Below are 14370 nucleotides of genomic sequence, written 5' to 3' on the forward strand. Positions count from 1 at the left end.
ATATTACAAGCAAATTTTGTTACTGTGAAGATGCCAGAATTGGCAATGGGGGTGAAGGGATGCTATTGGAGAGGGAGAAGGACAAGAAATACGAGGAAAGAGAATTTTAAGTTGGCAGCATTGAGGATTGAGAGCCAAGTGTCGGAGAGTCAGAGGTTCAGGAGTGCTGACGTGGAGTTTATCAGAAATGTTTGAAGAGCATGACATTGCAGGATAGGATTCATCCGGTGAAACAGGGTTACAGCTGAGCTATAGCTCACAGTGGAGGTTGGAGGTCAGCACATGATTGACTGGTTTGGAGGTAATGGTTAGGGTTAGGGTCAACAACAATAGTTTTGGCAGCAGATGGCTTAGGGCATTGGTGGAGGATAATAGAGATGGAGTGATTTTGTGGTTGCAAGTTCATGCCAAGCTTTTACTAGAACAGCAACATTTCGAGCATTCTGATTCAACTGTGACCTAAGGGAGAGAAATGCAATCAGTTGCAATGGTTTTTACCGAGAGCCAAAGGTAATAGCCAAAGATTCTTGAGGTGCCTTCTTTGTGTGAATAAGGAAGCGGGGTCAGTAATGGGTCTCAATCCTCATTGACGTTATTGATTAATTTTCTCGGCCAATGATCTCAGTCTTCTAAACGTTTAACTGGGAGGGTGAAATTGCAGCTTAACCAATTTTGCATGAATTGCAGAAGGGTAATTACTGTGAAATGTGGACAGGAAGAGGATATTTAACTCCTCAAGCCTATTCCACCATTTTAATGAGATGAACAGTGAGCAGGAGAAGGCCATACAGCCTGTCAAGCCTGCTCATGGCTCATAAACTTTCCACTCTTCTGCCCATTCCCCAAATCTTTTGATCCCTGAGTTCATGGTTCATCTGTAACAGAAAAAGTTACAACTGACCTATTGCCCCCACTTCTTAATGGAGTAATCTATCGTCCTTTGATTGTAAGCAACGATTGGTATTGAATCAGTTGCTGTTTGTGGAAAACCGTGCCAAACTCTCCCACCCTTTTGCATGTAGGCGTGTTCCTGAACTTTACTCCTGTAACACCTGGCTCCAACTTCTAAACAGGGCTGCCCCCGCAAACAGCAAACATCATTAGTCTCTACCTGTCCTACACATAATCTCAGAATAAGTGGTCGCCCATTTAAGAGAGCTGAAGAGGAATTTCTTCTCTCTGGTGGTAATGAATCTATGGAGTTATTTACCACAGAGGGCTGTTGGGAGATGAAGTCATTGAGATAACAAAGCTTAGACAGGTTTTTAGTCTATAATGGAATAGAGGATTATGGGAAATGGACAGGAAAGTGGAGTTGAGGGTTTTCACATCAGCCATAATCTCATTAAATGTCAGAAGAGAACTTGATGGGCCAATGGCCTACTGTCACACCTATAACTGATGGTTTTATTGAAAACTTAGATCAACCCAGCCCTTATTGATCTAAGTTCTGGACGCATAGCATTGTGTAATCTCCCCATGCCTCTTATCTCCTTGTGACGTTCTGGTACTCCAGTTTTGAACTCCAAAGCTGTGGTACCTAGTCTGAGCACAATTCTCCAGATGTCTCTCAACTTAGGTTTTATAGCGATGAGTTAACACTCTGCTTTTGCCACAATCATTACTCAAACTGTCTTGTTTAAACTTACTTAAAAGTTTTGATTTTCACTGTCAACAACATGACAAGAATTAATGAGATCTCTTTCAGGAGAAAGAGAAAGAATTATGGAAGTTTGGTGGAGGGCATGAAAATGGGTAAATGCAGGCTAGTTTGGTCTGAAGTTCATTGGGTTGAATGACTATTTCCTGGTGTCGAACATTGTTGTATTGCATTAGTGTTAATTCCTTTTCCCCATCTTGTTAACAGTGCCTACTCATTCCATGTTGGAGCAGACAGACAGATGCAGCCTGTCGCTTTCCCGACCGATGCTCTCACAGGCCCAGGCATCCCGCGGCACGCACGACAGATCAACAACCTTCCCCACGGAGAGGTGGTGTGTGCAGTGGCCGTCAGTAACTTCACAAAGCACGTGTACACTGGGGGAAAAGGCTGCGTCAAAGTGTGGGATATCAGTCAGCCAGGAAACAGAAGCCCAGTCTCACAGCTGGATTGTCTGGTAAAACAGTATCCTTATTTATCTTTCTCTTTTAAACCTTGCTAAGGGTCACATACCGTCTCGGATCGAAGGAAAAGTGCAGGGATATAGCTGTGTCCTTATGCATATAAACATTATTCATGCAGAGGCAGGTTTATTCAGGTTATTTATACAGGATATCCCAATAGAGTTTTCAAAACTTGTTTATACTGCATTCCTGCTCAATGGCAGTTTGCAAACTCCACATAAACCAGGGTTGACTTTGCATATGTGTATTTTTATGACCTTGAACAGGTTGCATTCAATTTTAAGTGGTGATAACTGATTTGTATTGCGCTTATCTGCACTGTCACAATGAGCCCGCCTGTGAACTTAGGGCAATAATTAACGTAAGGAAGAAAACAAAGGTTCTGAAGAAACATTAGCTCTGCTTTCTCACGACCCAGGCTGCCAGAACTGCTGAGCTTCTCCAGCAATATCTGCTTTTGTTTGTAATTAAATGAAGGAGTTGACTTGGATTGGAGCATTTCCTTGTACCCCCTTCTCTCACTGAAGCGGGCTATGGGGAGAGAGGATTGTGAGCGGATATATTTGGTGAGGTTGGGGAATGCAAACAATTGGCAGTGAAGATCAGTGTTAAGTTGGGTGTTTTCAGGCTGAGACTGAAATTCTGAGGATGCTGGAGATCCTGACATAAAAAAAACAGAAGGTTTGGGCACTTCTGCATTTGAAAGAAGAGTTGTTTTGGACTTGCAACATTAAATCTCTTTCTCTCTCTGCCAAACCTGCCGAGTTTCTCCAGTGCTTGCTATTTTTGTTTTGATTCAGTATGCAGGGATCTTTGCTCTTGGAAAGTTCCACTGAGCACTTCTTGATATCGGCGTCACAAATTCGGAGACTTATCCGACAGGTGTCCTTTTATCATCTTCCATCCTTTGTGTTCCCGCGACCTCTCACTTTCACCAGATATCAGTCCGCCTCCAGTTTTTCATCCAAGTGATGCCAGGACCAGAAAAGCCAGCCAAGCTTCCTACTCCTTATTAATGTCCAGGAACTCCTCCTTCTGTGGAGTAAGAGTGTGGGTGTCGGTGAAAATAATCTTAGGCTTAGCAATGACCCACTAATGCCGTTGTTACCTAGCACTAACTGCGCAGAATCATATGACGAGTAGTCATGTGGACAAGGTCCAGGATATTTTATACAAGCTAATAGTAGGAGTAGGCCATTTAGCCCTTTGTGGCTGGTTTTCTATTCAATCTGATCCTCTACTTGATGCTTGTACACAGGTTTGAGTCAGTGCTAAATGCTAAATCCAGACCAGCCACGTGCCCCCCCTGTACAATACAGGCTCCTGCAGCGGAAGTTTGAGCTGTCCTTTTAATGATTTAGTGTGTTTAGCAGCAAGAAGCTAAATTTTCAAACCCAGAGGGGCTAAGCCTTGTCTCCAAACAGTCTTGTAATCTGACATGAGGCCAGGCTGGTCGTGCAAATCCTTGGGAGCCCCTCGAGCCCACAGAATGAAACCTCATGAACAGACATCGACCGTCTCAGGACAGAAGGAGGGGAAGCTGGGAGCTTTAACCCTTGTTAAATAGCTTTACATGCAAGCCTAATAATTTCTGGCACTTAGTTGAAGACTTGGAGGTAAAACCGATATGAGCAAGTTGTTTGCTTCTCACTGCTTCAACATAAGAGGGCAATAAAACATGACAAGATATTACAACATGCCTGATTCCTCTTTGCTCCCTGCACCTATACCCAAAAACTATCAGGAGCTATTACAGCACCTAATAAATGCCATTGAATTCTGGCAGACAGCCCAGTCTGTTACTCACTTAAGTATCAGAGTAGCAAATCTTGGCTCCACAGTTCGGTTTATTTAGGTATTTACTATTTTGGCAAGTGATCCCTCCCAAATGTTTCATTTTGAGCAAGGCTAGCTGGATTTTAATGCTGTGCCGTTGGATTTGATCAGTGCTGCAGTCTGTTCAGTGCTGGAGAGGAAGGAGGTCTGGATAATAAACTAAAGGTTCATTTCTCTTGCGCTTTTCTGCAGAGCTGCTGGCACAGAGTTAAGCAACAACACAGTCAGCTTTGACACAGAGAGTGTAGCTAGACGAATGGGTAAAGGACCAAAGTCTGGTTGGCAGGTTGAACGTGAAGGAATGTGTGCACTTAGACAGGCCACAAGAGCAGCAGGGCAAGTGTAAGTCCAGACTTTAGAATCGTAGAATCCCTGCAGTGTGGAAAGAGGCCATTTGGCCATTCGAGTCAGTCAATTATAACTGTTCACTTTTATAATGTAGGAAATGTGGTAGCTGCCATCAGCCATGATCCTATTGAATGGCGAATAGTCTGGAATTCTGAATGGCCTCCTCCCATTCCTGTCTTCAATGTTTCTAATGCTGCACAGCCAGTAATATGATAATAATCAGATAATCTGTTTTATTCGTGATGGTTTAATGGAGAAATATTGACCAAAACACCGGGTGAGCTCCCCAGATCCTTGAATATTGCCCCTACTGGGAGCATTTCGAACAGGAGGATGTGGGGGTAGATTTGGGCACCTGAGGTGAGTGGCTCATTTGGAGGATTCCTTGAATCCCTAGAGCAGCCTCAGTTAAAAGACCCCCAAAGCACAAACCTCTTGCTTTGAGGGAAGGTGTACATGGTGTTGGCTTGGACCGGGTGAGCCCAGCAGCAGATGCTAGGATAGCATGAGTGCTGAGTGAGCTGGTTTTGAGGCCTGCCTCATGTCTCTGGTGCTTTGTCCCAATTGATTTTGACTTTATGCCTTCTCACACCTGACATACCCCCTCACTTCCCACACCCCCTTAACCCCTCTTGCAGCCATATCTTTTCAATGTCCCTCACTCAGTCCTTCGTGCCTTTTGTGCTGACTCACCCAGCATCCACCATGAGCCATATAAGGTGAAATAAAATAAACTTCGAAAAAGAATTCATTGGCCAATGGGGAAAATGTTCTGACTTGAGAAATCCATCCAAATTTTATAAGCTCTCAAGTTGTTAATTTCTCATAAAGACAAGCTAATGTCTACTCATACCCCACACGAAAATAGCTAATACTTTAATAAACACCTCAGATGTCTATCAGATTGTGAATTCAGGATTTCTTGCTGGGATCAACACAGCTTTTGAAACTCAGTCAGGCTTTCACAATGTCAAAATGGAGAAATATCAAGAGTTCTGTCAAACTGCATGAACCAATGCTGCTGTAGTTAGCTTGTCAATCAAAACAGTCCAGCTAAGGTTTAGTGTTAATAAGAACAGGCATTGATTTGCAGTCAGGTTTATCACAGCTTAAAGAATGAGCCATTTAAAGAGTTTCAGATTATGATATTATAAACAAACATCATTCAACCTTCACGAATCTTCACATCCTGAGAGTCAATGACCAGTATCTTGTAGCAGTTGAGTGTATTGCTGTGCCCTCGATTAACGTGTAACTGTAATCTATTTCTCCAGAACAGGGAAAACTATATCCGGACCTGCAAGCTCTTCCCCGATGGCCGAAGTCTGATTGTGGGTGGCGAAGCCAACACCATTTCCATCTGGGATCTCGCAGCTCCGAGTCCGCGAATAAAAGCTGAATTGACCTCGTCAGCCCCTGCTTGCTACGCACTGGCTATTAGCCCTGATGCTAAAGTCTGCTTCTCCTGCTGCAGCGACGGAAGTATTTTTGTCTGGGATCTGCATAATGAAACACTCATTCGGTGAGTTAGTTTGAAGATTTAATTAAGGCAGTGAGATAAAGAAGAAAGAAGGATTTGATTTGGAATGGATTTTCTTGTCTTGGGGTTGTGAATGTTGACTTAACACATTGATCCTTTATACTTCCTGAGGGAAGGTTCATCAAATGTCTTTTCAAGTGCTCCACTTTAAGAAGAAAGCTTATTCCTTTGGTCACTTTTTGCCTTGACATTGTGTTAACTGGACTCTCATTGTTCTCTGTCCACTTGTGTGATAACATGGAGGTGATGGCATAGTGGTATTGTCACTGGGCTAGTAACCTAGGTAATGCTCTTAGGACCTGGTTTCAAATCTCATGTGGCAGAATTTAGATTTAAAAATAAATCTGGAATTTAGTGACCCAGTCTGGTGATGAAACTCAATTGCTGTAAAAACCTGTCTGGTTTTTTGGGCAGCTCAGTGGCTCAATGGTTAGCACTTCTGCCTCACATCCCCAGGGACATGGCTTCATTTCCAGCCTCAGACGACTGTCTGTGTGGTATTTGCATGTTTTCATCACGTCTGTGTGGGTTTCCAGTGGGTCCTGCAGTTTCCTCTCACAGTCCAAAGATATCCAAGTTCAATAGATTGGCCCTGTTAAATGATAAGTAGAGGGCAGGGCTGGGTAGGATGTTCTTTGGAGGGTCAGTGAAGACTTGATGGGTCAAATGGCCTCTTTCTGCACCATAGGGATTCTATGCTTCCCAGGCTTCTGATTCACTAAGGCCCTTTAGGAAAGAAAATCTGCCATCCTTGTCTGGCCTGCAGGTAGCCCACAGCAAAGTGGTTCATTGCCCTCTGAAATGGCTAGTTGTAGAAAACCTCTAAAAAAAGTTTTCAAAAAAGAAATAAAACTGAATGCATTACTTGCCATTGACAATGGACAACTTAGCTCTGGTGATCCTGCAAAGTCTTCCTTACAATCGTATAGGGGCTGGTGACAAAATTGGGAGAATTATTTCATAGATTATTTATAGAGTCATAGAGATGTACAGCACAGAAACAGACCCTTCAGTCCAACTCATCCATACTGACCAGATATCCCAACCCAATCTAGTTCCACCTGCCAGCACCCGGCCCATATCCCTCTAAACCCTTCCTATTCATACACCCATCCAAATGCCTCTTAAATGTTGCAATTGTACCAGCCTCCACCACTTCCTCTGGCAGCTCATTCCATACACGTACCACGCTCTGTGTAAAAAAGTTGCCCCTTAGATCTCTTTTATATCTTTCTCCTCTCACCCTAAAATTATTCCCTCTAGTTCTGGACTCCCCAACCCCAGGAAAAAGACCTTATCTATTTACCTTATCCATGCCCCTCATGATTTTTTAAACCTCTATAAGGTCACCCCTCAGCCTCTGACACTCCTGGGAAAACAGCCCCAGCCTGTTCAGCCTCTCCCCATAGCTCAAATTCTCCAACCCTGGCAACATCTAGTCAAGTGTCAGTCTGAAATAATCTGGAATTGTACCTTTCAGACCATGTCCCAGACAACACCGTCACCATCCCTGGGCATGTCCTGTCCCACTGTCAGTATAAATCCGCAGAAAAGATGGCACAGTGGTATAGTCGGGAGAGAGTTACCCTGAGAGTCTTCACCGTGGACTGTGGACCTTATGAAGTCTTCATGAAGTCAGCTCAAGCATGGATGAGGGAAGGTCCTGCTGATTACCCTCACACCCCCTAACTAACTAACTAACTAACACGCACACACACTCTGCTCTACCATATTGAGCAATACTTGGAGGAAGCACTAGGTGGCAAGGTCTTGGAAAGTACTGTTCTGGGGTCTTCTCTATACACATAGAAAAAGCTGTGGTCTCCCTGCAATCTGTCAATGCAGTATATCTGAGCTTGATAATATAAAGTACTGAACACAGTGCTCAATGTGTCACCTTGGCTTAAAACAGTTTCTCGCCCTTTCACTACGTTTGCTTCTGGCAGCCAGCATGTGTCTTCAGACCCTTCTGAAGAAGGTTCAGAATAATGCAAAATTAACTCTATTTCTCTTTTTATGGATGCTGCCCGACCTGCTGAGTTTCTCCAGCAAATTCAGTTTTGATTTCAGATCTTCAGCATCTGCAGTTTTTGTTTGAAAGCAGGGTGTGCTGATCACTGATTGTCAGATTGTCTACTAAAATAAAACCTTGCAGTAACTATGACTTCAATCTTCTCCAGACCTTTGGAGAAGTCTCTTTTCATCTTTTAAAGACTCCTGTTGGGATTGTCTGCACCCAACTGTTTCTTCTGTGTCTTTTTATTAACCCGTCTAAAGTTTGCGTGGTTTGTGCTATACCACAGTCTGTCCATATAAAAGCTTATAATCCACATGCATAAAAAATAAATGTAGTGTGTGAGTGACGATTAAAGTGCTCAGACAGGACAATTATACACCCATCTGATTTAATTTTCAATGTTGCATCCACTGCACTGCTGTCTCTTTTCTGACCTAGTTGAAGTTGAACCCTCCGTGACTGCGTTGCGTGATACACATACCGTTTATGTTCATGCGCCCCTATCTTTTGCTGTACAGCCACCATCACATTGAATGTTTGTTGTCTTCTGTCTGTGGTGTGTGCATGTGGTAATGCAAGTTGAGGTTTTTGCTGCCGGGGTGCACGTGTGGTGTTGAATCTTGCCTAAGTGAGAACAAGAGGTTGTGGTAGAGAGTGAAAGTGAAGCACCTTTATGGGAACAGGAGTGAAAGTTGAGTGACACAGGGAGCAGGGCGGTAAAAAGCAAGGTATACAGGCAGTCAGTGGTGTACTCTTCCAATCACTGAGTCAAAGCTTAAATCACCAATTGCCATCTTCTGGCTTTTTTGCTATATTCCTCTTGTTGATCTGATGATCTCCTCCTCTTTGTCTTGCCCTTACACAGTGCAGCCTAATAATGTTTGGGCTCAGCATCCTGTCATCAATGCTACTGGGTTAATCTTTTTTTTCCCTAACTTTCTTCAGCTTCCATGCTGTGTCACATCAATGTGTTTGATTTGCAATTCTCAGAACACAGAACAATACAGCCCCTTGATGTTGCACCAACATGTGAACTATTCTCAGCTCATCCCCTATACTATCCCACCATCATCCATGTGTTTATCCAAGGATTGTTTAAATCTCCCTAATGTGGCTGAGTTAACTACATTGGCAGGTAGGACATTCCACGCCCTTACCACTCACTGAGTAGAGAACCTGCCTCTGACATCTGTCTTAAATCTACCACCCCTCAAATTGTAGTTATGCCCCCTTGTACAAGCTGACGTCATCATCCTAGGAAAAAGATTTTCACTGTCTACCCTATCTAATCCTCTGATCATCTTGTATGTCTCTATCAAATCCCTCCTCTTAGCCATCTCAGTTTGGGGGAGAAAGCATTTGTGGGTAATTCTAAAATACAGAGGGTGGAGATATCAGCTGTAAAATCCATTTTCCAGTTTCACAGCAAAGTTACCTCTCTCCATAGAAGTCAGGCAAAAACATTGTGAATTTTCAAGCACATAATCAGCATTCTGTTAAAAAAAAAAGGGTTATTGCGCCAACAGTGATTGGTGCTTCTGTTATACAGTTGTTTATTGAAGTTGTTTGTTTTAATAATAGATGTTTTGCTTCTTATTCATTAATGCAGCATGACTAGAACAACAGCTGGTCCTAATTGGACTAGACCAATATTTTCTGGCTCATTTCCTTTCACCAAGTGGTTTGTGTCTCTCCTTCTTTCAATATCTCTTGAAGATTGATAATCTGTCGCTATTATAAAAGCAGTGGGGTCTGAGTAGATTTATAAATTTGATTTTTTGAGATCTCTGCATGCAATAACCATAATGTGTTGCGTTTGTCTTAACACTGGGTCCAACTGGAGGCAAACAAAATTACACATTAGCTGTCCTTGTACATGACCTTTTTATCCACGCAACTATATTTCCTGTTAAACACATTCTGTTGCCATAGTGCCAAAACCACAATTAATTTGTCATCGGGTTATGTCACAATGTTCACACAATCAATCTTTCTTTCCTTCCACCCACGTACCCTAGCCGCACCATTATACTTTTGCCTTTCCTGCAAGTTATATAGTGTTCCGATTGATGCCTGCGTGGACCCTTGTTTCCCAAAGACGAAGCAGGGTTCGAATCAAACCCAGATGCACAAAATATGCACAGTCCCTGTAGGTGCATCAATTCATGCGGCATGTGGCCACACTTAGCATCTGACAGGCAGTAGTTCCCACTTTATTGCTTTGTTCATTAATGGAATGTGGGTATCGTTGCAAAGGCCAGCATTTTCCAGAAGCCTCAGTAATGCAAGAACCCATCACCTCCAACTGCAAAAGATAAGGCTGAAGCATTCACAGCAATCTTGACCCAGAGATGCTGACTGGATGATGCATCTCCGCCTCCTCCTGTGGTCCACAGCAATACAGATACCAGTCTTCAGCCAATTCGATTCCCATGTGGTATCAAAAATGATCAGAGGCACTGGATGCTGCAAAGGTGATGGGCCCTGACAACATTTTGGCAATAGTACTGAAGACTTTTGCTCCAGAACTTGCCGCTCCTCTTACCAAATCATTCCAGTACAGCTACAACACCGCCATCTACCGACAATGTGTAAAATTGCCTGTTATCTCCTGTACACAAATCTAACCTGGCCAATTATCATTCACCAGTCTACCCTTGCCATCAGTAAAGTGATGGAAGGTATCAATTACAGTGCTATCAAGCAGCATCTGCTCAGCAATAACCTGCTCAGTGATGCCCAGTTTGGGTTCCACCAGGACCACTTAGCTCCTGACCTCATTACAGCCTTGGTTCAGACATGCTCAAAAGAGCTGAATTCCAGAGGGGAGCTGAGAATAGCACCCAAGGCTGCGTTCACCCAAGGTTGAATGTGGCATCAAGGAGTGATAACAAAACTGGAATCAATAGGTATCAGGGGCAAACTCTCCATTGGTTGGAGTCATACTTAACACATAGGAAGATGATTGTGGTTGTTAGAGGCCAGTCATCTTAGGTCAGCAACATATCTCCAGTTTTTCCTCAAGTTAGTGTCCTAGACCCAACCATCTTCAGCTGTTTCATCAACCACTTTCCCTCCATCATAAGGCCAGAAGTGGGATGTTCACTGATGATTGTGCAATGTTCAGCACCATTCTACACTCCTCAGATACTGAAGCAATCCATGTTCAAATGCCACAAGATCTGGGTAGTATCCAGGGTTGGGCTGACAAGTGGTAAAAGCCAGGCTATGACTATCATCAATAAGAAATAATCTAGCCACTATCCCTTAACACTCAATAGTGTTATCATCACTGAATTCCCCCACAATCATCGTTCTGAAGGTTACCATTGACTAGAAACTCAACTGGGCTCTCCGCATAAATACAGTGGCCCCAAGAGCAGATCAGCGGCTCAGAATAGTGCAGCGAGTAACTCATTTCTTGACTCGCCAAAGCCTGTCGACCAGCTATAAGGCACAAGTCAGGAGTGTGATGGAATACTCCCCACTTGCCTGGATGAGTGCAGCTCCAACAGCACTCAAAAAGCTTGACACCATCCAGGATGAAGCAGCCCGCTTGATTTGCATGACAGCCACAAGCATCCACTTCATCCACCACCGACGCTCAGTAGTAGCAGTGTGTATTGTCTACAAGATGCATTGCAGAGATTCAGCAAAGATCCTCAGACAGCACTTTCCAAACTCATAATCACTTCTATCTCGAAGAACAAAGGCAGCAAATACATGAGAACACCTGTACCTGCAAGTCACTCTCCAGCCACTCACCATCCTGACTTGGAAATATATTGCTGTTCTTTCATTGTTGCTAGGTCGAAATCCTGGAATTCCCTCCCTAAGGGCATTGTGGGTCATCCAACAGCACATGGACTGCAGCGGTTCAGGAAGCCAGCTTACCATCACCTTCTCAAGGGCAACTGGGGACGGGCAATAAATCCTGGACCAACCACTCTTCTGTCCAACTAAACTTCCCAGAGTTTCCCAAAACTAAACTAGTCCTGCTTGCCTGTGTTTGCCTCAAATCCCTTTAAACCTTTCCTCTTCACATACCTGTCCAAGTGTCTTGCAAATATTGTAACTGTACCTGTATCAATTACATGCAGATCATTCCACATATGACTCCGCCTCTGTGTGGAAAGAGTTACCCCTCAGGTCCCTTTTAAGTCCCTTTCCTCTCACCTTAAAATATGTCCCTTAGTTTTGGACTCGCCCATCCTTGGGAAAAGACCTTTGTTATTCACCTTGTCTATGCCTCTCGTGATTTTATAAGGTCTCTCTTCAACCTCCTACGCTCCAGGGAAAATTAGTCCCAGCTTGTCCCTGTATCTCAAATCCTCCAAAGTAATTTATTTATGTCTATACATGTGAAATATCTTTGGAGGAGTTAGTTTGCATTATATTTTCCCTTTGACTTTTTGTTTAATAAGCTGAGTTAGGAATTCTTCTTTAGAATTGTACTAAAATGCCTTACCCCTAAACGCCATCAAACACCAAATCCTCAACCCTCTCATCTACTGTACATTGCAGCTCTTATCTCATAACGTGTTACCCCCAGACCTGGGGCGAAGCTCCCAAGTTATCAGGGTTCCAGATGAGATAGAAAATGTGTTGCTGGAAAAGCGCAGCAGGTCAGGCAGCATCCAGGGAACAGGAGAATCGACGTTTCGGGCATAAGCCCTTCTTCAGGGCTTATGCCTGACCTGCTGCGCTTTTCCAGCAACACATTTTCAGCTCTGATCTCCAGCATCTGCAGACCTCACTTTCTCCTTCCAGATGAGATATCCCAGATTGTCAAGCTCCTGGCTGAGGAGAGATGGAACTGGCTCCCCTTCTTTATTCATCTGTTCCCTCAGTTGTTCAGAACAAAGTTAATTCACTTTGGATCCCCTCCCTTGGTACCTTTCTCCCAGATCAAGTAAATTTACGTTTTAAGAAGAGCTAATTTTAGAAATGAAAAGTGAATCCAAAAACACATTTGAAAATATATGGAGCTACCCTCTTGGTTAATGACATATTGTGCAATGTTGCTGGCTAAACAGTCATTCTTAAGATTCTTAACATTGCAAGTTATTGAAATGATTTTGCCCCATTTCCTTTTGGCAATGTTTGGTTAACAACATTCCAAGCACAGAAGTCCTACTTTCACCCTGTTTCCTTTTGACTGGTTTGTAAGCAGCTGATGTCTAGTACTTGAGCGACAGTATTTTTACCTGTAATGCAGAGGTGACTAGTGAGTGATTCTTTGATGTTGACTTTTCCAGCACATGAGCATTCAAAGGCATGCTAGTATACAAGTCCCTCAGCCAATGCAGACATGCGCCCCTAAGCTCACTAACACACCCTCCACTAGCACAGGGAGACAAAGATTGAACTGGCTTTTAACCACGTGTACATGCTTGAAAGGGGAAGTCTCTTCCCCAGACTGTACTCTTTTCTCCCATCATGTGCAGAGTCTGCGATAACTCCCTGAAGATTATGGTTCATGTTGTAGTGCATGTCTCCCCTGTTAAATCCATCCCTTTTGAAGCTTTCTTGACGCCTCGCCAGATGAGACATTCCAGGATTTCTTTCTCTTTCTGTCTCCAGACAGCCACTGAATTTACATTTGCAGTCATTCTCCTGGCTGCATGTCTTTTTATTTAACCTTAAGGTAATTAAAGGTTCACTTTGTCAGTAAGTACTTTATGGTTCATCCATAAAGACAATATATTGTTCCAAAATGCCTGTGATGCCAATGTGTGAAGCTGCTTGCATTCAACAAGTGGATCCTTTTGAGGTCACCAGGTTTGTGTGGAATACTGCAGATTCCATTTGGCTAATCTGATGCAATTGGATAGTGCTTCATAAATTCCAACTCCCTCACACTACCCACCAACACTTAATCACTTATTGTGCAGATGACGGGGGATGACAATTAAGGTCAAACAGCTTTCCCACAGGAAGGGCAAGTTTTCTTGGGCCGTAATCTTTGCACCTCCCACTGTTTGGAGTTAGAAAGTAATTCAGGAGAACAACTGATGGCAGAGCATAACCATGTATGAATAAAAATAGGTTTGCCCAGACATTTTTGTTCATATTTTCTTTACGTTTGGTGAATCATATTCTTATTGATGAACTGGAGACTGTAAATTGAAAGAGTTTGAGGAGGGATATCTGGTCGGCATGGACACGTTGGACCGAAGGGTCTGTTTCCATGCTGTACATCTCTATGAGTATGACTCTAAGTCACTTTTAAAGTTGAGCCGTTAAGGTACATTTAACAAAGCACTCATTGGTTTAATGCTAAGTCAGTCATGATGATGTGCATTCTTGCAATGGAATTCTTATTTGGATTCTGCAGACATGGTAACATTTATGTACTTTTGGTCAGTGATCATTGATTTTCAATGACTCCTTTTAAGTGCAGGCTTGTTTTCTTTTTGGGGGGAGTGGGTTGGAATTAAGCATTAGGAAATTTGGATGTAAATGTTTTGAAATTTATAATTTTCATTTCTCTTTTTTTAAAACT

At 43.1% G+C, this 14370-nt stretch overlaps 1 protein-coding gene across 3 annotated transcripts in view; it reads left to right on the top strand.

The window, feature by feature from the left end:
- The window catches only part of LOC122565380 (transducin-like enhancer protein 1), a 162208-nt gene that overhangs the window by 134720 nt on the left and 13118 nt on the right, over window positions 1-14370 (top strand). For all 3 annotated transcript variants that reach the window (XM_043721296.1, XM_043721295.1, XM_043721297.1), the window contains 2 exons: window positions 1868-2117; window positions 5583-5830. In XM_043721296.1, the coding sequence (XP_043577231.1) occupies window positions 1868-2117; window positions 5583-5830 (498 nt within the window). The remainder of the gene's footprint in view (window positions 1-1867; window positions 2118-5582; window positions 5831-14370) is intronic.

This window comes from Chiloscyllium plagiosum, chromosome 31 (assembly GCF_004010195.1).
Source record: "Chiloscyllium plagiosum isolate BGI_BamShark_2017 chromosome 31, ASM401019v2, whole genome shotgun sequence".
In the NCBI taxonomy this organism is placed as follows: Eukaryota; Metazoa; Chordata; class Chondrichthyes; order Orectolobiformes; family Hemiscylliidae; genus Chiloscyllium; species Chiloscyllium plagiosum.